Genomic DNA, 26119 nt, shown 5'->3' on the forward strand with positions numbered 1-26119 from the left:
GCTGGGGCAATTTTAATCACTATTCATCCAGTGGCAAAAGATTAGCCATAGCTTAAGTCTGTCTCACAGGAAATTGGTTTCTCACTGCTTTTCCTTTAAAAATCAATTTTTAACTAACACAGCCAAATATTTTAACAAGTTGTGTGGTGAATATTATGTTCCCAGTTATTTCTGTGAGCTTCTTGTACCTCAGAGAAGTTATTTTCAGGTTTGCAGCTATGCAAATGAAAGTAACTTAACTCCTTTTCTTGCAGGGCTACCAGTTCCTACATGCATGTCTAAACATCTCATGTATATACTGTAATATTATAGCATTAAATGAAACTGCTTTAGAAGGCCTGAATGTTTTTACTTACTCTAGTCACAGTGAGTGTTCTTTACACTTGTCATCTGAAATTATTCCTGCTCTTAATCTACACAGTTTAAAAATTGTGAAGGAGGTGATGGCATTTTCTATAAGCCAGCAGAAAAGGAAAAGAAACATTAAAGAAAATGTTATTAAAAGCATATGTCATTGTCACACTCAGGCCCTGAAGGACTTTGGAGGCTGTTCTGGAAAAGGCAAACTTCATTCTTGAGAAAGAACAAAATGTTAATTTGCTGTAGGATAAAAATCGACAGTATTGGTTGAATTCACATAACTGAACGCTAAGGCAGACCTCTTTAGGTCTAAATTGAAGCTTTCCTCAGCTAGTGAAACTGCACATCCTCTCATATATCTTTGATATACTTAGTCACATAATCAAATTGTGACAGCTTGGAAGGAGGAGGACTCAGAAAATAGAAAAGCAGTTTAAAATTCTTATCGAAACAATTTATTTTTGGAAGACAGTGGCATGCATTTTGCAGAAACAATAAAATCCTTTCCCTGAGGAAGCTGATATTTTCCAATGGCTTTCAAGAAAGTTTACATTCATTGAATCATGTTGTTATTAGGAACCATGGAAGGTGGCTGAGTCCACTCTCTGCCTGATGGCCAATCTACCTGTGCCAGTTCTGAACTGCGGTGCAAGCTCTTCTTGTAGAGTCTGAGGTTGTGGCTGCACAAACATCCAGCCAATCTTCTCCCTATCCTTATTAACTTTTATTTTCTAATATTCTTGCTTTGTTTTAAACCTTGATCCATCCACTCTGGAACTGGAGAGCGAATTCATCCTTTTATCTGTACAGCACTTGCATGTACCTGCTATACTTTCATATCAGTACTGCACAGATATGTATGTTTCTCCTTCTTTTACCTTCTCCCTTCAACCTGAATTCCATGTTGTGGGATTTAAAAAAAATAAATTCTTCTAAGTCATGTATTATAGATACCTGATCATTCAGATTGTTCTTTTTTGCTCTTTCCATGGGCCACATATTTATTGAAGCCAAACAGACCATGGCTACTAAGTTTTCCTAGGGCCATGTAAATAAAGCTGTTTCACGAAGAGTCCATCCTTTTTCTGTATTGTTTTATGTGGTTTAACTTCCTCATTGCAGATCTGTGACATTATCCCCTTTGTATAGATTGCGATTCACATAAAAACAGAACTTTCTTTTTTTTGGTCACATAATTGCAGCTTTTTTCCCTGCAGAACACCGAGTAGCTCCCCTTTCCTGTTTGTATAGCTGATCGCATCTGCCGCCACCCAGTAGCAGGCACTTATCCCTGTTGAATAGAACCCTCCTTTTTCCAACCCAAACCACTAGTGTGCGAAAATCCTTCTAAACCCAACATCTGTCCTCCAGCATTCTAAAGACTCTCCGTTTGGTATAATCTCCAGTAATGTAAACATGTTTTCTGAACCATCACTGAGTTCATTAACATCCTTCTGACAACGAGCCGCTTGTATGAGCTCCCTAAATAACTTCTTCTACATTGTTTTCCTTGTTTGCTGAAAGAATATCATATGAAACCATGTCAAAAATCTTACTGAAGTGACATCCAACATGACCTTCGGTGTTTCTCCTCCGCTGATGATTCCTCTTACTTTGTTGCAGAAGAGATTAGATTTGACATCTTTTGTTCTTGACAAAGCTGTGTTGGCTGTTACTTGTTGTGTCACAACTGCTTAAAGATAGCTTGTTTACTTGCTCCAGTATCTTTTCTGTGTACTGAGGTCAAACAGATTGGTATGTAATATCCTCTTTGCTTCTTTCTTTTTCAACAACACACTTTCTCCCCAAACTATATATGTTCACTGTAAATATCAATGATAACCATTAGTTTTCATCATCCAGCCCTTTAAATTCAGGTGATAGAAAAGCAGCAAATTGTGTTTGAATAATTTTTCACTCGATTCTTTGATTGTCAAATTTGAAATGTCTTTTTTCCCCAATTATCAATAATGCCTGGTGTATATATATATAAAAGTAAAAATTACATACAAAGATATTAAAAATCTTGACTTTCCCAGTAATTATCAATAATGCCTGGTGTAAAGATATTAAAAATCTTGACTTTCCCAGTGTTGTCTATTAAAAACTTACCGGTTCTGCTTGATAGGGACATAATCATTTGCTTGATTCTTTTCCATGCCTGGTAGCATACTTAAAATTATTTTATGTTACCCCAAATATCCCTTTCTAGTTGTGTCTCATTTTCTGATGCCTTTTCTTACTTTATCCCTGAATGACCAGGCTATGCTTTTGTAGCTCCTCCAAATAACCTGACCCAACTTCTCTTGTCTGGATGCTTCATTCCTATCTGAAGCTCAGGAGATGCTTGTGACAGCCAGGCTGATCTTTTACTCTGCCTGTTTCATTTTCTGTATGAAGAATTAATTTACTTATACTCTTAGTGTTGTTTCTTTGGGGAAGTGACAGTTCTTAAACATTTTTTTTTGTCTGCATCAACCTCCCAGAACATCATGTTGGCCACTTGTAGGAATTCATGGGAACCTACCGCCATAAAATGTATTTTTTTGTGTGTTTTGATGTTTCTGCTTTTTTTTTTTTTTTCAGGGAGAATCACAGAATCTCCCTGCAAAAAAGCTGTGAAGCCATACATTTATAAATGTATACATACACAAATATATGTATACATACATACTTATATATACATGCAGACACGTGTCTATCTCGCTCTTTGTGAAGAACACTGAGAACTTAAAAAAATGCCTGGTTTTTCTGACCCAAGTATTTCAGTTAAAAAGAAAATGAAAGATGATGGGCAAGTCAGCAGAAAACAAGCTCATCATTCTACTGGAAAATAGAAGCAGTCAGAATTTCTTCTTCCTTTTCTAATAATCCTGTAAAGAATTTTTTTTGTTTTATATCAGCTATAGCTTGGAGGTGAAGGACACATATGAAGGCATTATAAATCCATCCCTGGATTAGAAGAAGGTGTTAAAAGTTTTCTTCTATTCCAGTCTTTTTATGGGTGATGTATCTTGTAGACATTTATTCTTATGACTATTGTTTATTCCGCTTCATCACATCAGGGATCTAAGAAGCAGGATTATTGTTGGCTGGACTTCCTGATTTCAGCCTTCAGGGAAAACTCCGAGCAGGTACAGGACTGCACCAGTTCATGTTGTTCTGAAGAACAGCTGTAGAAACTGAGATACAGCGTCCCACTGCCTCCCAGGGAACTGATTCCTCAGATGTTGTATCTAACACTGGCTTGGGTTTAAAGAATAGCTTTAAAATATGTTTTCATTTCCTCTGTGTCTCACAGGGGTTTAGTCTGTGACACTTGGCATGTTTTTGTATCCATCATTACAATGAACACAATCTCTTATTTTCCTTCAAAAGTTCAATATTACAGAAAGGGGAAAATATTTCAAATTAAAAGCATCATTCATCTGCATTGGTGATAAGCATAACACATTTCACTATAAAGGCTTTCTGTAAGCATGTTTCAGCATTTCTTTCTCTTCCTCTTGTGTATTTTAATTACTTGGATTAGCATATTTTTACTTGTTTCTTTCATTTGTCTTAATATTAAGTATTTGTAATTATGTCAATGACTCATTTTCATTGTTTCTAAAAATCCATTTACTGCTTATGAGAGTGCTTAAAATAAATTGTTAGTAGTAACTTGCAGTATATGCAGGATACTAAAGTGGGCTGTATGAATTTCACTGTCATACAGAAGAGTGTGAGGGGGCTCGGGTAGATATTTGGGGTTTCTTTTCTGTGGTTTGGGGTTTTTTTTCCATTAAAAGAACTCATAGAATCTCACTCTCGTGACTTTTCCATAATTTCGCATTTAAAATTTCACTTCCAAGTGATGTTAAACACTGAAGATGAAAATTGGGCACAAACTCCTCTGAATGCTGGTAGCATTTACAGTATGATTTTTTTTACCAGTTTATGCTTATGCCTCCTCGCCTCTTGGGGTCTGAATTAAAACACCCAAAGCTTACAAAATCGGAATGCATCCCCCCAAACAGCCAAGGAAGAGCTTTTCCTATTATACAGCACTTATAAGCTTAGCTGTCTGTAAAATAATTGTGTGGTATTTCCCAGGTGGACACGCACCGATGACAAGGTGCATTGTTACCCGTTGTGAGGGGTGATCGATAACCACCCGCACATTCCGCGGTCACTGGCGCAGCTCAATGCAGGGCACCGTTCACCACGTGTACGCTGCCGGTGCCGGCACCACCGGCCGCCTCAGGCTTCCCCTCAGAGCCCTGCCGTCCATCCCTCACGCCTTCTCCAGGCATTCACCGCTCACACCCAAGAGTCCTGCAAGAACACCTGCCAAGGGCTCATTTCCCCCCTCGCACGGCGGTCCCGCTCCCCGGGCGCAGCAGCCCCCGCCAACCCCGAGCTCCCTCCGGCCGCAGGTCCGGGCACAGCGGGATACTGACGGCGCGGGGGTGCCGGGCGTGCGGGGACGCCGGCGGGGCGCGGGGATGGCGGGGGGTTGCGGGGATGGCGGCCATGAGGGGACGCAGGCGGGGCGCGGGGATGGCGGGGAGTGCGGGGATGCCGGCCGTGAGGGGATGCCGCTATCTCGGGACGCCCGGGGGCAGCGCAGCCCCGGACGGTGCCGCCCCCGCCGCGGCGGGCGGAAGGGGGACGGCGGGGGGAGAGGCCCCGCGCCCCCGGTGCCGCTGCCGGGCATGCGCGGTGCCCCCGGAACATGGCGGCGGCGTGAGGCGGGCGGCGGCAGGAGCTGCTTGACAGGACGCCGCGGACCCGCGTCCCGCCCGCCCGGTGAGTGGCGGCGGCGGCGTTTCCCGCTCCCCGCGGTGGCGGGCAGGGGGAGGGAGGAGCGGAGAGAGAAAGGGAGGCGAGGCGGACGTCGCGCCCCCTCCTAGGGCTCGCACCGCAGCCTCCGCCCGCCGTGGCCGCCCGGCGCCCCGGTCCTGGGTTCCCCTCCTCGGCAGCACCATTGCGCTGGAGGCAGCACCGAGTCTGACGGGGTTGCCCCATGCTCCAGCGCCGCTCCCGTGCTCTGCGGGCTGAACTAACAGTGCGGCGGGTCCCGCGGGGACCCGCGGGTGGCCGCGTCCGAGCGCGGCTGCAAGGGTGAGAGGAGCGGGGCGGCTCTGAATGCCGGCGCTAACAGCGCGCCTCTCTCTGTCCGGGGGTGGCCGCGACTCCCGGCTGCAGGAGCTCCGGTGGGCAAGGGCGGCACGGGAGGTCCCTGAGCCGCCGGTGCCTCCGGGGCGAGCGGCGGGGCCGGCGGCGTTTGACAGGAGCCCGGGCAGGACACGCCTCCCCTCGCCGGGGCGGCCCCGCTGCCTCCCCCGCGCCGGCGGCTCCCCGTCCTCCCGCGGGGGCTGCGCCTGGTCGTCCCTGCCCGCCGACCGCCGGGGCTGGCGAGGTACGGGAGAACGGGCGTCCACTAGGAAAGCCGGATGCCTGTTAAAAATCATTTAATTCCGAGCGCTCGCTTGTGTTGGGTAAGGGGGCTGGGGGTGCCGCTTGAAGACAGCGCGGTGCCAGACGTGGCCTCTTGTGGGCCACTCGTCGGGTTGCGATGCACTGCGGCACTGTTCCCGTTTTCTTTACGGTTAAACTGTGTATGTGGCATATATTGATTGTTGACTTAAAGGGGATATCTTGCACGGGGAATCATAATTTTGGATGGTCCAAAGAAAGTAGTTCAAGTATGGAAAGTTCTTTGCCGCGTTGTGTGTCATTGTTGTCTTTAGCTGCTAGGCTGACCTATAAACACGTTGTAGTGCTGTAGTGTGTATCAATATTCAAGTTAAATTTTATGCTCAATTATTCTTTAGACGTGAAGGCATGTTTTAAGTGTAAATACAATTTAAAGTTGAAGTCTTTCCCTGTAGTAATTTGCTGTTTCTCTCTGATGAGTTAGACTATAAGAGATAGCAAAAAATAAATAAATCTAAAAGGTTTAATGAAAATGGGAAATGCTGATATTTTATTGGGTTTTGCTAATGTAAACTTTGCTTGTGACTCATGCATATCCTAACAAGGTGATTAAAACTTAAAAAACATAGACTTTGTAGATATGACAGTAGGTTTTCAGAGCATGCTGTGTCTGACTTGTAAACAGATCTTCAAGTTTGACTGGTTATGAATTTATTATAATACAAAGTAACAGTCTTAAACCTTTGGATTTTACGATCATTCCTGCTTCCCCTTACCCTTTGGAAGTGGCAGAGCAGAGCAGTTGGTGAGGCAGTCGTGCAGGGTCTGTAACAACTGCAGCCCCGGTGCAGATGGGAGCAGTATGGCAGGGAGGCGTTCGCGGCGTTCCCCTTGGGTTTTGGGCTGTCACGTTAACATTACAGAGCGAATAGGGGAGCGAATGCACTGTGCTGTACCAGCTCTGCACGGGCCACCACCGAGTGCTGCTCAGGCCACAGCAGCCCCTGTGAGCGGTGGCACTTACAGTGTGTCCCCAGACACTGTACAGCCAGGCTGTGCTTTGGGGGGCAGGGCAGCTGATTTTCTCCCTTGGGGTACCATAAAATGTAAGTACTACTTAAGGATGATATTACTTGATATGATGTAAAGAAGAAGTGCATTTGAGACCCTTCTGTTAGTATTTCATTTACGGGGGAGTCACACAGTAATGCAAGTGGGAAGCTGCAGGAAACAGTGTATGGTGAAACTGAGGTTGAGACTGGGAAGTGTTTGTATGGCTTTTAACTTTAACGTGGTCTGGTCTTGAATATGAAAATAGAGTTTACTAATTTTGTTTGAAACTCAGTTGATAGAGTTGATGCTCTCTTTTTCTGTTTGATGTAAATAGGTAGCAGTATTTGTGTGATATCTTTCAGGTTGCTTGGTATTTTATATTTTTGTAGCAATGTTCAGATTCAGCAAAAACGAATGTTTGCTTTTCATGATGCACTGTAGTAAAAGTATAAACTACTTTCACAACAATTAGAGGCCACGTAGATATGAGAACATAACGTGACTAGATTGTTCTCAACATTCAGACATATATAAGCCTTGATGTAGGAATTTTAGGAAACAAGCAATGCCAGTACTTTAAAATATTTTTCTTTTGACTTTGTGTGTTCCTACATTGAATGTACAGATGACTTTTTCGCCCCCTTTGCTGTGACTGCCATTGCTGTGGCCAGATAGTGTGCTCTTAAGGCAGAGGCATTGTTTTCTGGAGTAGCTGCTTGAGTTCAAAAGAGGCATTTTGCTAGTGTGAAATTTGTAATACTGAGCTATTATCTGTCTAAAATCTGTGCTAAAATGCAGCTTTACTTGAGAGAATGTGAAACTCTAAGCAAACCTAGATAGCTGCTTGTGCCTGTTGTACATAGGTGTCTATTTTTGTTTTCTTGATATTCCAGTGGGATCGTGAGCTGTGAGTGAGTCCTGTTTACTCCCTTTGGTGAGTGAATGTACAGGGACAAATGAAGTCTTCAGCAATTATCCACTGCTACTAAATAGTGTCACTAACAGGAAATGGCATTTGTCATTAACTGTTCAGGACACTGCAGCTGCCTTTCTTATTTGTCTGGATACATCTGCCTCAAACCAGGATGAGTGAAATACATAGTTATTATTTTCATGTTTTAAGGAAATCTTTAGAAATATCATTTGACAGTCTGTTGTAATATTTTTAAAGTGTAAATATAGAACAAATTACAGGTAGGGACCAGGACACTGCTTCAAGGAGTCTAGACAAGGGAGGTTGTTAACCAATTTTGTGAGCTTCACATCTGCAGGGCATTTAAAGTTCTGTTCATTCCCATTTGAAAGAAATAGCCTTAGGCACCCAGCCTTAGTGCTGATGGCTTTTTTCAGAGATTAAAATCTTAAATGTAAAGGACTATACCGTTTGTATTCTTGAAAGTGTAAGACTTGCAACATAAATTGCTCAGAATGAGATTTTTCTAGCATGTGGGAAGAGCCAGAAAAGCCAATATAAAATTGTCAAAGTGTAATAGAGCAGTGGGTAAATAAGAAGCAATGGAAATGTTAAATTTAAAGTTCCAGAATATTTGTTAACATTTTCATACAATTTGATGAATAATTCTTTTTTACTGTGATTTGTGCTTTTGGTATATGAGGGTGCTTTTCCTAGAAAATTTGTACATCTTCTTTGGAGATTTCTTGTAATGTCCATCTGCTCCATAATTGTTAGGAAGCTTGAATATTAGTTATATGCAGTTAAGTTTATTTTTGCATTATAATGATGACTGATAATGTGTGTATGAGCGGCTTTCCTTACGATGTCTAAGTGGAGGGGCAATTAATTTGTTTGAGGTAAAGTCGCTGAAAAGTGAATCAGTTAAGTATTACAGTGAGCTGTAGAGCTTTTTAAGAGTATGCTTCTGTGTAAGTACTATTTTTGTACCTTCATGCACCTGCTGGCTGACTTGGCGTGTGGGCAGTGAGGGCTGAGGGTGTGCACCCAGCTGCTGCTGCAGTGCTGGCCGCGGAGCAGCAATGCTGCCTCGCTCCTGGGAGCAGCAGGAGATGACTTGGTGACTCACCTGCTCAGTCCTGGTGTGTTTGTGTAAACTCAGCACATTGCCGAAAACTCTGTGTTCTGTAGCTGTGATCTCTTCAAGTAGATTATCATCTTTTGGGATGGGAAGGGTGGCTTCAGGTACCTGAGCCAACGGTGAGCAGGCTCCCCTTTTATCTGGGGCAGATTTATACACAAAGAGTAACTGGTGCATAAATGGTGGTGATGACTGTCACAGGTACTTTTATCTCTTCCTTGTTAGTCTTTCTGCTTGGTCAACAACGATGTAGGTCTGGACGAAAGTCAGGAGCTGCCTTATAACCATTCAGAAAGCAGCAGCTGTCTCTGTTACCCAAGTTATCACTTTTATTTATTCGGGCTTGCTCTGATGGTTTCTTTTATATACAGTGGACATTTGCATAAGTGCACACAACTAAACCATTTGTAGTAGAGGGTACATAATGTGTTACACCCTTAGCACTCTGTGTCTGCAGGGATGTGCTGTCTACGTGCCCTTAGCAACTCTCTGCCCAAGAACCCTGTCAGAAAATATAACAGCTTTAGTTTCTATATCTTTTGGATAGGACCAAATTCATTATTTTCTTACCTTGCATCTAAATAAGGTACGGATTTCTTCTTTGTGATGTTAAGATCCATGTCTCTTTTGTTTCAGCAATCTTGTTTCAAGACTGGTTCATACTAAGGCACCTTCAACTAAGGCACCTGCTTTCTGGGTAGTGGTTGACCAGTTTGGATCCAAGCTGGTGCAATACTGATGCTTATTGTTGTTCTTATGTGGTGCTCTCTTTCTGCTCTTCTGCATTACTTGCAGAGCCTAATATCAAAGTGTTTCTGAAATACTACACCTTTAGCAGAATTTTAGTGCTCTTTCATGTGTTTTAGCAGGATGATAGTCTTTTTGCTTCACAGGTAGGATACTGTCTAGATATCTTATGTCCATACTAATCCTAAAGTACATTTTCTTTTTCGGCTTTGTAAGAATAATGCTGTTTCCAGTTTAAGCATGAGCAGTGTTTTGGGCTGATTACTGGTTTTGGTTTTTTTTAAAACCCATAAGTGGTTTATATTCTTAATATTTGTATGTTGTCATCCAAACCCAAGTAAAACATTGTATTAAAGGTAGATGTGCTGTTGAGATAATTTTATTCTCAGCCTTCAACTTCACAAATCAGGTCAAATTCTATTTAAGATACCAAGGGAATTCCGTCATTTTCCTTTCCATCAATTTTCATAAAAGGGATGAACTTCTTTGATGGAAATCTCAGTCAGTTGTCTTCTCAAGGTAATACGAGACTCCTTTTAGTGTAGGGCGTAGACGAGGGTGAGCCTTTCATCCTCTACCATACATTAGTGCAGGGAGCAGCTGAAGTTTATAAAACCTGTAAGAGAGTAGCACCATTTTAATGAGGTGCATACCTAAAATGAAGCATGTACCATTATTTATGTACTGTGTGGAATCTATCAGAGATTAATGCAGGCAGGTTCAGTGGAAGGAGTGCAGTTTGTGGGGCACTTTTAAAAGCCCACTTAAAAAGGGCAGTTTGTAAAACTGAGTCTTGTGCATGGAGGAATGTGAAAGGGTATCAGAGCTGCTAAATTTGGTGGAACTCTTTATTGTCACTAACGTCTGTCAGGGGCTCAGAGATTAAAAGGGCTGCTGTATGTTTGATGGCACTTCCTCTACCAAATCTCTTGTATGTGTACCCTGCACTGGAGGGCTGTAAAGAGGCACACAGTGGTTTTTTGATATGAACTGGTTTTAATCCCAAAATAAGCAGTTATGGTTAGATGGAAAACTCTGAATATGGTTTGTAATTATTTTTCAGCTTGTTGTAGGAAAACACTACCTAGTTTGAATATTTCTAGTGCTCAGTGGTGTAAGCACTGAGGGGAGGAAAGAGGGGGGCTTGCCTTCAGCAAGGGGGTCTCCAGAAACAGCAGAAAGGGAGATACTCTGCCACTGTCCTGGGCCTGAGCCACATACAACCAGTGACAGATGTGCTGTCATGCTGAGGAAGACGTGGAGGAGGAGATTGCCCTGTTATGTCTTGCTTCACCTCTGTGTTGTTTTTTTTTTTAATACAATTGGGAAGTTGTCACAGAAAGGGGGAAGAGAGATACAGATTTGCTGCAAATTTTCCTGATGCTTTGAGTCTTTAGTCGTCCTCTGTTTTTGAAGAGTGAAGCAAATAGTACAGCAGAGTATTTGCAGCTGTCTAGTTCTTTGAGCATTTAGGAGTTGTTATGTCTTTTATGACCTGTTAGTGCTTTGTTAGCTGCATAAATGTCTAGCAGCACTGAATGGTCCTTTGGAATGGCATTTGGTGTGATTCTTGGGGTTGTCCTGTCCAGGGACGGGAGTTGGACCTTGATGATCCTTGTGGGTCCATTCCAACTCACAATATTCTGTGATTCAATGATAATGTTTGTCCAATAGATGGACAAATATTTTTTTGGTGAGATTTGCACAAAGTTCCCTTTTGTAAGGGGACTTTTTGAGTCGGGGAAATAGCAAGCTATCAGCACCAGGATCAGGTGAGTCCAGTGTGTGTGCCTGGAAACTGCAAGCAGCTCTCTGGGGTTTCTTTTTTTTCAGAAACATTGTCTCAACAGAGGAGTTATCAGGAAATTGCTTCAGGGTTGTTTAGTTCTGGTTGGTTTGGTTTTGTTGCCTGACCAGACACCAGTACGTGGGATCAGTGTAGTTATTCCATTATATAAGCCAGGCTACACCATGGAGTGTTGTCACAGCAAAAAAAAGAGTTGAGGCAAATTGTGTCTTTGTTAATGTGGCAGGGAGTCCCAGTCAGCATTATGTTGTTTGGATTCTCAAGTGGGAGAGAGAAACAGGTATTTTATGCACTGGAAGAGAATGGTAGCAGAAGTATGTTGCTGCTGGTGTTGAGTAGAGGCAAGGGGAGACAAACACGTTGTTCTGAAGCTTCATCTGGGGTGCTGACAGCAGTCGGATCGTGTGCAGAAATGTCCCAAGGCTGTTCTCCATGCCTTCAATGAAAAAAAATACATTGTGCATGCTATTTAACTTCTGTATATCTCTTCATCAGACTAAAAGTAGGTGTGTTTCTCTGGATACTCCATTGTGAATAAAAAATCTGGACTTTGGGGATGAGTTTGCTGACTGTGCCCTGTGTGGATTGAGCTCTGTTGGATCATATCTGAGCCAAGCTTTACAGTCCTTTTCCAGTATGAAGGCAATGTAGAAGGGAGGAAGCCAAGGTTGCTTAAGAGGGTGAAAATTTTCCTTTCTGCCATTGGGCCTTTGTTTGTCTTTTTCCCCCTTGTTCCCTTATGTGTTACACACTCTGACTGCTGCTAGTGCTGTTGCTTCTTGTCTGCTAAAGACAAGTGCAGAAGAGCTGTATAGGGTTCTTTAGCACTTGCTAAAGAACTTGCTAAATTTGCAACAGCAATTTCATTTCTCCTTTGCTTGCTGTATTGACATGGTGCTAAAAGTAAGCTGAGTGCCTTGTGGAATGAATAGTTTGAGATCTCTTCTGTGTCAAGGGAAGCTGAGCTGAAGACAGAGGAGATGTATCTGAGTGTAGAGACAATTCCATGCAGGTATGTATCTCTCAGTGCTAATCGCGCAGGGTTTTTTTTTTTCCACAATTTAATTAGTTTACTTTATGAAAAAAATTGTATTAGGTATTTGGACAAATCCAGGTTGAATAATGATGATGAATGTTTTCAGGAAGAGTACTCCAGGCTTGAAGGGGGAAGTAGAAAACAACACAGAGGTTTCAGTGTGCTGAATTCACCAAAATGTTTAAAGAAATTGTCAAAATCTTGTGCTACTGTAAATATGTACTAATAAACTACTAAAACTGGCAGTTTTAAGATAGAAACGTAAGCTGTGTTTTTAAATTTGTTTTAATAAATTATTTTTAAATCTATTTTAATATAACATTAAAATACCCTTTCATGTGCGAAGATTGGCATTTTAAGAATATTTAAAGCTGTTAATGGCCAGCTGCTTTGCTGAACTGCTGACTTCACACATACCATTTCCTTTTTCAGGTTTTTACAACCCCATATCTTCTGACTTTTAAAGCAGGATGGGGAGGGAGGGAAGGAGGAGAAAAGCTTTTTCATTTTTTGTTGGTAGCCATAGAGCAGCTTTAAACTCCAGTTTTAAAAATTACTGTCAATTCAGTAAATGTTAAGTCTGCGTGACATTAATTGTTTCTGTTGTGCATTAATACAAGTTATGCTGTTTAATTTTGAGACCTTACTTTTCTGATGTTCTCATGTATAAGTATTATTTCTTGCTTCAGGATTTTTTTGGGACTAATCTTTGGTCTAAACCCTGTTAGTGTTTATTTTTAAAATATGCAATGCCTTACTGTACTGAATAACACACTTAATAGGGTTTGAGAGTTTAGAGAGTTTTGCATTCTTGAAATGTATGACTTACTGTAATTACAGTTGCTCATATTCTAAAGCAGGTCGTAAACTTACCTGGAGAGAGAGCAGAACATTTACAGGCAATATTTTACTGCTGACAGCTTAAAAGTTTGTTTATGCTAATCACTTCATAAATAGTGAGCAGTACACCACTGGTGACTTACCGAGCAGTTTTGCAAGTGCAAAAAATTTCTGCTTGATGTTGAAGAAATGACATTACAAAAATATATTTGTAAAGCACTACGTACCCAGTCACTTTCTTTAACAACTCAGGCTTAGTTGTTGTAATGATATATATGGCTAGTTAATATTTGCTGGTTTGAAAGCCTGTGAATTTTATTCAAGTCTATCTGTCTAGCTTTGCTTTTAGTGACTAGAGGAGGTGTTCAGATATATCAGTTTATTGAAGGTTGAGCTGTATGAAAATGCAGAAGTTTAATTTCCTTTCCTTGAAAGAATTTAACTTCTTTGTTTTTTTTTAAATACAAAGAATGTGAACTAAAAGGGATTCCATCTCAGATCAAATTTCTTGTCAGAACACCGACTGATTATGTATTTATGTGCATAAATGAAGAAAGAAGACCTGATTTTTAATGTTTGGTTCAAAGTCGTATATGTGTAATGCTAAATAATACTGAGTTTATAAATAGGAGGCTTTTGTTACATTTTCTAAAGTTCTGATACATTCATGTAATTTTTTCTTCCTTTAGCCTTTGAGACCTTACTTTTCCATAATGATGCCACAGTATGCACTGAGAGGTAATCTCTATTACAGAAATAAGGAAGTATGTTGTTGTGTCTTCAGGTGTAGTGGATGAGTCTATATGCTGGGTAGTTTGCTGGAAATTATTTTTAACTATTGCAAATTTTATTTAATGCTGTATATTATTTTAAAAATCCTTTTAAGTTTTACTCCTTGTTTGCTTCTTTTCAGCCCCCTAAAGACTTTTAAAAATGGTATGAAGTAGGGTTTTTTTTTAAAAGACAGCAGATGAGTAGATGGATGATGAGGTTTAAGGAAAAGGTGTTCCAGATTCATGAAGGATGGCTTTGAAGTAACACAGTTAGGTCACACTGGTTTGGGAAGTGACTGGTGCCTGTAGGTGCACGTTCCTCATGTGGAGTCTGGAGTGGGAGCTGTGCCTGCTGGACTGTGTGTCCATGGAGGAGGCTGCACAGGGCCTTTCCCTGAGGGGCTCTGCAGCACTGGCAGTGCCAAACAGCAGGGAGGAGAGGAGCAGGGAGCGTGGTCAGCAGTTGTAGCTGATGTCTTGTGTTTCTAAATGTAATAGTGCATGAATGCTGGTGGGGAAAGCAAATGTAAGATTTGTACAAATGACAGCATTGGCAGGGGGAAGTATTTCTTGGCTTATACTGTACCTATTTTCTGTCTATAACTGGTTTTGCTGTTTAAACTGTGTGTAATTATTCTTCACCCTTGCATATGGGATTTTAATATTGAAACATTTGTAGAAGAAAAAAAGGGGCAAATACAATTCCTTGTTCACATTAAGCCTGAAAAATATCTGCCTTTATTTGAAGCTAAAACTGAGAACTTCATTGATGCTTCCAAGTGGCTGTTTTGTTAGATTCCTCCTCAGTGAAGTGAATCTGTGTAAAAGAATAGTCTCAGTCCTTATCCAGCAGAGATTGCCCATTGACAACTGTCCCACCCATGAAGATGCCAATGGTGAGGTCTGAGTTACTGCATTTTTGCTACTGGTAGGGCCAAAAAAGTGAATGGGCTCTAAAATTGGTGGCTCTTGTCGTGCCTTAGATGCAGAGTCATTGAGAGAAAAACCTGAATCTTTCTTGTGCAGACTGAACCCACAATTCTCCTCTTTGCTTAAGCTTCTTTTAAATGTTGTGTTTATCTCCATAGTTCTGTTGTGTGTTTTTATGAGCAGGCATGCTGTCAAGATAAACTTGCACTGGGAAGCCCAAGATATGCATACCTATTTTTTTCAGGACATGTGGCTTACTTGAATGCCTGGCTAACAGTGAGAAGGATATTGGAGATGCATGGCAGGCAAAAGAAGGAGCAATTTTGACATTTTCTGTAGAATGATACCTTCTTGGAAATGCAGCAATGCATGCCCTTTGAATAATTCTTTCAAAACACAAAGAGAAAAGTTAGGCAGTTAGGCAGGAAAAATGATATCCATCCTGTTTTTTGACACCTAGTATTATGTACTAGCAATGCAGAGAAGGTAAAGACGTAGGCTTGTCTGCTAATATAATGCTTTCTGACTAAGGGCTTGCACAGTGGGTGGTGGCTAGTAGAAATGATTTGGGGATTAACAGTAAAAACTTCAGTAAGGCATAAAAGTCAGATAAATGCTTTCCATCAGATTTTTAAAAAGGAATTCATGTAAGGGATGGAAATCAGAGAAAGACTAAAACTCAGTTTACAGAATGAATTGAAACATAAGTGCTGTAAATAATACACTTCAGGAGTGTAGATATCCTTTGAGTGCTCTTTGGATTGAAGACATTTTGATGATTAATCCAATATTATCCTAGGTTTGTGGATTTTTGTTCCCCCTTGCATTTTCCTTAATTTGCAGCAAGAGGTTTCTCACTGGATACTGTACTGAGAGTCCCTTAAATACTTTGGTCATTTTCTGTCTGTGACTGACAACCTCTGTGCTTATCTCAGTCTTTATAACTTTGCTTTTCATTTTGCTGTTTTGTGTACTCTAATGCCACTGCACTTCATTCTTGTCATTGCATTTCTTTGTTTGCTCATATATTCCTGACCTTGTTTTGTTTAATTTTTCCCTTCATTTCTAGAAGCTGTTCAATTAATTTCTTAACCCTACCTTTCTCAGTCAGCTTGCTTGCCAAGGCACACATACAAGAATGCCTTGAGATTTGTCCTTGCTATGTAATTTTACCAGAATGTGCCTAGAGGTGTTTTCCCTGTGTTTGCTGGTGGTTTTCTTCTTTTCTGTGTTGGGTGCACTGTGGGTTGAGCCGGGCTGGGGATGGTGAGTGCAGTATAAGGGACTCTGTCTTGGTTAGAAAAGGACACAACTGCCTTGCTTAAATCACCATTTACGTATGTGAGGTGATGGAAAATAGTTCCTAGATCTGCAAAGGACACAACTGCCTTGCTTAGGGTTTGCCACTTATGTATGTGAGGTGATGGAAAATAGTTCCTAGATCTGCCCCTGCAGAAGTTGCACTTTGTTTCAGGTTGACCCTACCCTGTATTTGAGGTAGCTGGTTTTAAGTTTGCTGTGGCTCAGCAACGTGTAGTGGTTGTTAGACAGAGGCTCAGAAGTGCCGTTCCTGAATGTTTTCTGTGACAAACAGTACAATCAATGAGCTAATTTAATAGCAGCTTTAAATTGAATACTTAGGTGTAACTGAGTTCTAAGTAGCACCTCTTTGAAACAGTAATATATGGTGTTCCTGCAGTTGGATTTGCCTCATTTCAAACAGCTCTTTCAGAACTTTCGGTTGTCTTATATTTTTAACAGGCTGGTGGGCATGCTGTAAAACAGCCTATCTGGTACAACACAAGCTAATGAAAAGCTGGAATCCTTTTTATGTTCTCACAGACGCTCCGGTTGTGCTAAACTTGATGACTATCACTGCAGGGTTGGAATCTTTATTACTGCACCAAGTGCAATCTGGTACTTGGAACAAAAAGATAAAAACCATTCGCTGTTCTAAAGTAATCTGTAAAAACAGTTACTTTGACTCTGCATCACCTTCCATGATTTATTACTTGCAGTGAAAAAGCTTTGAATTTTTGGGGGAGTCTGTGAAAGTATAAAGTATTTCAAATTTATTTGATGGCTTAAAAGGATTTCTATTCTTAATCTTGATGATCACTTATACTATGAATGCTATTGTGTGGCAAAACCTGCTTATTTTATGGTAGTATTCAGTTTTATTTATAACTCCTTTCAAGTCTCAGTCTTGAGTTTTTGTAATAACTGTCCAGCATGTTCACAGACAACACACACATGAAATAAATTTATCAACCACTGGCATTTAAAAAAAACTTTTAATTAGCTTTAGCCATGGTCTTGCACTGTATAAAGTTTTCATCATCCAGTCCATCATCATAGTGCTTTGAAGTTTCTTGAAGTTTCAGTAGAGGATCACAGTTTCAGAAAAATATTCAGCTGTATGATACTTCTCTTTTTGTATGTGATATATATGTGCACTTTGATTTTTATTTTTTTTTTGCATGTGAGTAGAAGAGTCAAGAAATTCCAAGTAGATAACCTGCTTTTCAGCTGTTACTTCTTTTATGTTGCAGTGGGAAGATGTAACTTCTAAAAATGTTACCTTTGACAAAATTAATCATGGAAAGAGTATGCACATATATAAATTAAAAAAAAAAACTCCTCAAGTTTTTGGTGATGTCGGCTTTAAACCTCATGGAAGTTGCTTAAAAGGAAATTATCCAAGAACATAATTCAGAAATTTGAATGTATTTACCCATTGTTACTTGAAAAGTTAATGGAGAAGGACAATAAACTTGCTGGCTCTGTTGCTTCCAGGCTAGATGCTTGAAATGAGTTTAACTTGAATACCGTCAAAGTTCAAAATACTAGATGCTGGAGTAGAAAATCACAGTAACACACACAAAAAAGAAAGCTTGTTTTTGCTGTTTTGCACTAGTTTAACCAATCTGTCCCTTCCAGTTTCTAACCCTGACAAGAATGTGGCTCATTGCTTTTATCTGCAGTTAGCATTTCCCTAACACTTCCCTGTGTGCTGTTACAAGTCTGTTACAAATCATGGGGCAGGAGTATCAGTGAGCACTTGGGCCTTGTACAGATTTTTTACATTAGTTTTTTGTTCCCTCTTCAACTGTAGTTGTGCAAGATAATGTGTTTTACCCAGAGGTATTGAAGTTGATGATTGTTTAACTCTGTGCAAGTGAGACAGGATGAGTAGGTTATGTATAAAGAGTCTTCCATTTTTGAGTAATGTTTCTTGGGGGGAAAAAAGAATAAAGCACATTTTATATCTTTCTTTGTTTTAGAAATCCACAGAAAATGCAAATCATTAGAGAATGAACTGTCTAAAACAAGGAAATGAAAGTTTGCATTTGGTATTTTTGCTACTTTTATTTAACTGTTGTTTTCATACTACTCTCCTACAAATAGTTTGTTAAACACTTGCAATTTAAAACCAGCAAGATAATCATAGACCAAAACAAAAAAATCATCCTTTCCAAAAAAAGAAAACCCAAATGCCAACAACAACCTCCCCCCTTAACTTGTTGTATTACTGCTCCACAGGAAACTGTTGTGCTGAAAGGAAGAATTAACTGGTCTTTCAACTTCAGCCTTTTTATTGTGAGAGAGGAGATCACAGAAGTGTTACCATGGGGAGAACAGCACCGAAAGGTAAGGCCTGGTAGCTTTAATTCAAGAGGAAAGAAAGTGGGGAACCTGCTAAATTCTCTTTTTGGAGCTGGTGGGATATAGCACGACAATGTACCATACTGTTAGATTAAGGAAGACAGTTTGTGATACCTTCTGAATACAGGTAAGTTCAAACTTCACATTGTTTTAGAATACATATGCTAAATTTGGCTGTCTTGAGTTCTACAAGTTTAATGTTAAGAATTCTGTCCTGTGACAGCCTTGAAATCATTACTGCACTCTGAAATTGAGGAATGTGTCTAGATGTGCTGTTAAATAAAATGTAGGGCTTTATTCTGGAGTTATTAGCAGGATAATAACTAAGTAGTACAAAGAATCAAATTTTATCACAATGAATGACATTAGCAACTGTCTTTTGAAGATAAAATGAACATTTTAAAAGAAATTAATCCACAAGTACATGGTGTACCGCAGAAGTGTGATTTCTGCTGTGTCATGTCTGCAGATGTTTACTGTGAGTTCAGAACTAAAATAGAGAGTGAGACTTAGGAAGAAACAAGAGTGTTTGGGCTGGTGATAAAAAAAAAAATATGAAAAGCAAAAGATCCACTCTCTGAAACCATGTTGTTGCTGCTTTGGAAGTTTTCAGATTAGTAGTCCTCCTCCATATAAGGCTACTAGCACTTTTGTACTTTACTTCAGCTTACCACCTTCAACCCAAGCTGCTTTATGTGCTTGTGTGTTCCCTTGGTAAATAATTGTCTTCTGCTAGAATAGATTTTCTGTAATGGCAGGAGCCATCCAGTTAATTGTTGCACCAGGAGTTTATGGAGGAAGTCTGACCCCTTCTCTTGTAGGTTTTCTGCATGGCTGTTGTCTAAATATAGTCAAAGAGACTGGCTGTTCCAAGCAGATAAGACAAAAATCCTGCTAGGGAAGCACAAAAAGAAAGGAAAGGAGAAATTTCATATTTACTCTGTCTGCATATCCCCAACTGTGTGCCCTCAGGCTTGTGTAGTAGGCAGTGAGAAGAAGGCCTCTTCCTGAGCAATGGTAAGTCTTGGGCTTGTTTTAGTAAACTTTATTTGAGTGTGAGTAACTGTGTGACATGGGAAGAGCAAAAGTTTTTGTCACCCAAAGGTGTTTCGCATACATCAGGAAAAGACAAGGGGTTTCTTTGAGAAGAGTGGTGTCCTGCCATGCTTTGAAGACCTAGAAGAGTTGAAGACATCAAGGTGGCTAAGGGATAGCTACAGAAGTCTTGAAAGCATGACTGTGAACTTCATTTTCCCCACAGTGGACAACGAGGAAATAATAAGTCTTCACATGCCTGCCCTACATGTAGCACACTATTCTGGGATGAAAACTATTGCTGTTAAAAGACATGATGTTTGCCGTCACCTAGAAAAAACAGTCATCTAGTTTGTTGAAAGGTTAAGTCTTCTAGAAAGAAGTTGCAAAGTTTTAGAGCTTCTCAGGCAAGAAACTGGTGTTCAGTATGAGGGCTTGTAAGAGGAAATACACATTGGTCACCAGGATTATCTTTGCCTAGAGCTTTACCACTGCCTTCTCTGATTTTTTTTATTTGGTATTCACAAGTCAGTCAGGTTAGCTTTCTCCTTTTTTTCCCCTTTGTCTCTAATTTCTTAAATGATAGATGTGGTTGCTCTTGCCTGTCTTCTGTTAATCTTATCAGCAAAATTCTGTGGTTACAGATAGGGTGGGAATAATGTAAACACACAGAGTTTTGAATCAGTAAGCAGAAAGTACTGTGTTAAATAATCTTACTCTAATCTTGACTTGTATCTAAAGCTTTAGCTTATGAAGTGCACTCTAGAAAATAAATTGTTGGTGAACAATAGAATATGTTGCTTTTAAAATTTTAGTATATGCTGTACTCTAATCTTGCTGCCCTAGAAGAAAAAAATCTTTCATAGGGTATTTAGCTTCTACGTGGTATAGGCTAAATATATATAAATACATAGCAAATATGGTATAGATAAAATACCATGTAGAAGGCTAAATATATATAAATACATAGCAAATATATAAATGCTGTGTACATATACGTATTACTCTATTTTCAAAACTTTTTTTGAAATAGGTATCTTGTTCTTCATTGCTTTCTTAGAGAGCTGAGTAGCATTTGATTAAGTCCATTTGATTAACCAAAATTTCATTTTAACTCTTGTTTTGGCAAATGATCTACCACATACTGTGTTTTACATTGAGAAATAAGCTGAAACTTTTCTCTTTAAAAATGGACAGGGGAAGACAGATGATGAATTAAGCTGACCAATTTTTTTTGTTACTATGTACTTCAAGACTGTAGGACTTCTGACTTTCTGTCTCCAATATATAAATACAGTTCTTATTTTCAAGTCAATTCTTCAGGTTTCAGGGAATTAGCCATTGAATGTGGCTAGGAGCTGAATGTGCAATGAGATGAAAAGAAAATACTCTTTGTACCCATACAATTATTTACAGGTACATATTGTGTCTTTCATTTTCATATTTTCGCATTATGTCTTACCTCATTTTTTGAGGTTTGACCTCAAAGCTTGACTAAGCTGAGGATCATGTGCAGAGAGAGAGTCATCTTGTTGAGCCCAGTGATTTGAATAACAGTCTTCTGTTTTAATTTTTTTTTCTGTGATCTTTGGAAGCTAAATTTGTTAAAATATAGAATATCAAAATTTCAAATATAGATTTGCATGCATTAAAAAACTCTATGTGTTTATAAAATATTGATATTTATAAAATTGGTTTTTAATCAAATCTTTCTTTATCATTATTTTGAAAATAAACCATAGTTTTTTATCCAGCCTAACTGCCAACACTGGAAAAAGCACATCTGAATGAGGCTGGGAAATATAGACAGTGAAGCAGTGACTGTGAAATACAGACTGGGGGAAGGTTTCTGAGGTGGCAGTAGATAGATGCAGGGTGTCTGATGTGGAAACAGGTTGGCAATTATTCCTGCTATAGCTTTGCATCAAAACACACCAGCTTGGTAATGGTATTCCCAGCTTCCCACTGATGAAGGCTGGAATGCGCAAAAGCAAGGGGATCCTTTGAAAGCAATCTTGGTTTTATTCAGACTTATTCTTGGATGCTTCTGCATATGCTGGGTGAGATTTATTTGTGCCTTTTAAAGAGGAGATTTCCTACCATCAAAAACAAGTGATAGTGGCAGTGCTTTGTGTTTACTGTGAATGAAAATGCCTCCACTTCATATGAAATAATTGTTAAAAATGCTGTTGAGAAAGCCACTTCTCATTAATCATCTCTTCTTTTCCTGTAGTTTTCTAATGGCTGATATGAAAAATAAGTTGCCAAGAGTGTTTTGTTTCAACATTCATATTTTCTGTGATATTTTTGAAAGAGGCACTAAAGCTAGCTGGTACAAGGAATAAATAATCCATGTAGTGATTGTCAGCAAGAACACATGTGGTGTCCAGGCTGCAGTTTTTCACATTCACCTGTTCTTGATGTCTCTCATCATGAAAAGCTGTCATCTTGTTTTTAATCTAACACTGTTTGGTAGATACTCTTTCATGACTCTGTCTTTTTAAGCTTTGGGTGTTTGCAGGAAGCAGTTATTCGTGAGTTCCACATAAGAAACTTATTGATTTCCTTTTTGGACATAGTCAGATTGGAAAGTTACTTATTCTGCAGGCTGATAGCCTGATGTCTGCCTTAGTACCATGACTGTTTGTGGGAAATACTGACTAAGGTTGTAGAATGTGGCAAAAGGTCCTGCCATTGATTGCTACCTCTCAGTAGAAAATTGGCTGGATTCGGCTCAACCCCAAAAAGGCTGGATGAAATACATTTTCATAGGATGTAGGATGGAGAAGGTGAACATTAGCCTTGCATCTTTTCAGTGTTACTGAACTAGTTTTAGCATTATCCCTTCTGAGAGTCCCACAGGTAGTTGTAGGGTATCTACTTGTATGGCTTAAAGCCCTACTGCTTTAAGAGAAGGTATTGGAGTTATATTCTGTAGGCACTGTCCCAAATAATTTCATCAGTTCCATCTGAAGTTGATCTTCATAAGCATTTTTTTTCAGGAATCTATATAATAGAAAATTTTCCAAAGCAAACTTCTTCCAAAAGAAAGAGCATGTAAGTCAAGAACGAAGATTAAGTCAAGGAGTAAACATAGCATTTTTTTTCTTTTTCAGAGGACTTGGAGTTCTGCCTGGGTCTGCTTTATGAGTAAGGGGTGGTATTTTTGCAGTATATTTTGAGCAGTTATGTAAGCTGTGCACTGATTTTGTAGGACTGTGAGGTCTGGATTATTCTTGGAAGGTGTCGTGGTCCTGAGTAAACAAATAGGCTTGCCTGACCTGGGGCCTCCACCTGCCCTGCCCATGGCCCCATGTCCCATCCCAGCCCCAGCCTGTCTCCTGGGATGGCCCCCGGTGCTGGGGCTGCCCACAGTGCCACCCCCCTGGTGGCTCCTGGACAGAGTGATGGGGTGGCTCTGGATGGCGAGGCCCTGCCTGGCCACCCCCAGGGGTGCCCGGGCCATTGCTGTGCTCCCACCAAAGGAGCTCTCATCCTGCCAAGCACAGAGCCACGTGGATGGCTTATCCTCTCCTCACTGAGTGTTAGGGGAGGATTTGGGACTGGTGACAGAGGTCTGTCATGACTCAGCTCTTGCATTATGTGGCAATTTCCTGATAATGAAGGATGTGAGATGGAAGTGCTGAACAGCACACGTTGCTTGTCAGTATGTTTCACAAAATGCTTTACTTACAGAAAAGAAACACGTTTAGGGCTTATTCTTTTCTGCACAACAATTCATTGTATTTCAAGTGTTTCTGTCACCAAATGCTTCACATTCTAGGTCAGGAGTGCTTTCATTTCAAGAGCAAGCCAATCAGTAGCTGTAGACTTAAAAGTGAGTGAATACAGCTACTAATGGAATCTTGCAGTAAAAGTGAGCCTTCCCTTCACCTGTACCAGTTCAGGCTAAGTGGGGTTCAGAGCCCAAAGTAAGAGCCAGGCACAACCCTAACTCGAGGAGCAGCCACATTTCCCAGTAATGAGGCATTTGCAGACGAAGAGAGTTATTCTCCTATGCAGATCTTGGTAAAAACAAAAAAGCTTTTTAGATCTGAAAATGTACTTGCATTTTTGTTGTGAATTCAAATTCGTATTTGAATTGCACTCATGTCCATGAGTGTCAAAAGCAGGTCACCAACAATGTATTTTAAAAGGAATGAGTGGAACTGTCTCTCTCAGTCTTCTCCATTATAGCTGCCCAGTTCTCCTACATTTCTCATACAAGCTGAAATCCATCAAAAATGAAATATGGCAAACCCCTTTCTAAGCGTGTGCCAAGATTAATGATAGAAAAGGTAGATTCTTCTGAGTGATTCTTTTACATAATTCATGTCTGCTGAGATAGCTGCTTTGAGTATTTGAGAATTTTATATTGAGACTATTGAGTATTGAAGAATCTCAATATGGAATGAACTCTTTAACTCAGCAATGTGGTTTTAGGATGGGTTTGTTTTGTTCCTTGTTTCTCAGTTCACAGTGATCTGTGTATAACCAGATATACAAAGATATCCAGTGGTCTTTGGGATCTCAAATTTTGTGTAGGTTGAAATAAAACTATTTAAAAATGGGACAGGATTGCTGTCTGTGGAGCTGATATTCTGTGTTCTGCAACTAGGTTCATTCTAATAATTGATATAAAGTAGTCAAAAGCTCTGTTTTTTTCATGCTGTACTTTTCAGTATGTTTTGAAGGGAAAATAGTGTGGTGATTAAATTTACATACCTTTTTGATTATGTACTGAAATGAATAAAAGTCAACAAGATATTCTGTATTGTTTGAAAGCATTCTGTGTTATGCTAGACATCATTATGATGTGAATATTATATTTATTATGTAATGGAATCTTGTCTTTTAGATTCAAAGAATATTAAAAAAGAGAAAGATGGAAAGAATCAGCAGGCAAACAACCCATCTTTAAAAAGTGGTAGGTATTGCAGCTGTCAGGTTCTTAGTTAAGGTACTCTAAAAGGAAAAGTGTGTGTTTGGATTGTACTGTTTTCTGGCTTATTTTTCTTGTTGGAATCTCTTGGGTTATTATGGTGGGCAGTTAAAAACATACCTTTGCTTTTGTCTAGCTGTTATGCAAGTATGTTTTGATATAGAAAGTGATGGTTGAAACTGCTTGAGTTGAACCTGCTAGTTTTACTAGCCAAATAAGTACTCTTTGTATGTATAATCAAAGATGCTGTGTAAACTTTATTATTTTTAAACCATTACTGATTTGTCTCTTCTTCTCCTCATGTATTTTTCAGTCTCATGCCTTTTCTGCTGCAGTTACCTTCTATTTCCTTAATGTGCTTCCTGGTGCCAAAAGAAGGATTTTCAGTTTAACAGTCTTGATTATTGCTAACTGGGTTAAGTTGCTCAGGATTCTAATTTTACTTTAAATAATTGATTTGAAAGCAGAATTTGTGGGTTTTTTAGTAAACTGAGGAAAAGTGCACACTTACCAGAAATGATCCAGGTTCTTGGCTAACTTAGCCTCTACAACACCTGCCTGCTCAGCAGGTGCCATAAGGCAGTGTATACATGAGGTTGCTGTCAGGGTGGCTTCTGTGGTGAGCTGCAGTGAGACAACAGCAGCATCCTTAGATGTGCTTTGCATGTTCACGTTGTTTGTTTGAATTTGGACAGTAAGAAAAAATTACACTGAATTATTTAAAATCTCACTCTGCTCACTTTTCTGTGCCGTCTGACTCCTGATAGGTGGTCTGGTTCTTCTTGGGTGCCAGTGGAGACAAGTAGCATAGTCACTGATCAAGCATGCCAGGATACTGAAATATTAGCTGGGTAATTGATTGTGCATAAAATATACCAGTCATAGTGCAGCCTTCAGCTGTTACATTTACCAGAGCTAATTTCGTCATTTATTGGGATTCTGGCCATCACAGAATGGGTAAGGTTGGAAACAGCCACTGGAGGTTATCTTAGTCCAACCTGCTGCTCAAGCAGGATTCCCTAGAGCACATTACTCAGGATTGTGTCCAGAAAACTTATGAGTATCTCCAGAGGAACAGAATCTACAACCTGTGCAGGCAACTTGTCATCTTTATTTGTCCCTGTTACTTTGAGCCACAAAAGGAAGCATATTTGTCTCTTTTTCCCTCTTCTGCAGTGTAAAAGAAGCTCCAGTCAAACTGGGCTCAGTATGTCTGTTTTAATTAATATTGTCTGACATGACAGAGTGTGGTAAGACACCCCCCCCACCAGCAAAGTGCTCTTCATAAGTGGATAAGATAACCATATTTCATGAGTCACTGGAAGATATCCCTGCTTCCTCCTGCAGTTGAGAGCAACGTGTTGAAAAAGCTTTGTGGGGAAGAAGTGCTAAGCAGGCAAGCCTTATTCTGTGTTCCATGTTCTTGACTTGGTCTGTGCTGTTAACCTCTTGTCT

General features: G+C 40.1%; 1 protein-coding gene across 4 annotated transcripts in view; it reads left to right on the top strand.

The window, feature by feature from the left end:
- Positions 1-5059: 5059 nt before the first annotated feature.
- Positions 5060-26119, top strand: part of SCML2 (Scm polycomb group protein like 2) — a 69858-nt gene continuing 48798 nt past the window's right edge. For 2 of the 4 annotated variants that reach the window (XM_039714437.1, XM_039714438.1), the window contains exons 1-3: positions 5060-5151; positions 18565-18672; positions 24581-24649. In XM_039714437.1, the coding sequence (XP_039570371.1) occupies positions 18651-18672; positions 24581-24649 (91 nt within the window). In that variant the 5' untranslated portion in view covers positions 5060-5151; positions 18565-18650. Of the gene's footprint in view, positions 5152-18564; positions 18673-19635; positions 19705-24580; positions 24650-26119 lie in introns of those variants that run through there. The other 2 variants (XM_039714439.1, XM_039714440.1) reach the window with 2 other exon arrangements.

This window comes from Passer montanus, unplaced genomic scaffold (genome assembly GCF_014805655.1).
Source record: "Passer montanus isolate IOZ18808 unplaced genomic scaffold, ASM1480565v1 scaffold3, whole genome shotgun sequence".
Classification (NCBI taxonomy): domain Eukaryota; kingdom Metazoa; phylum Chordata; class Aves; order Passeriformes; family Passeridae; genus Passer; species Passer montanus.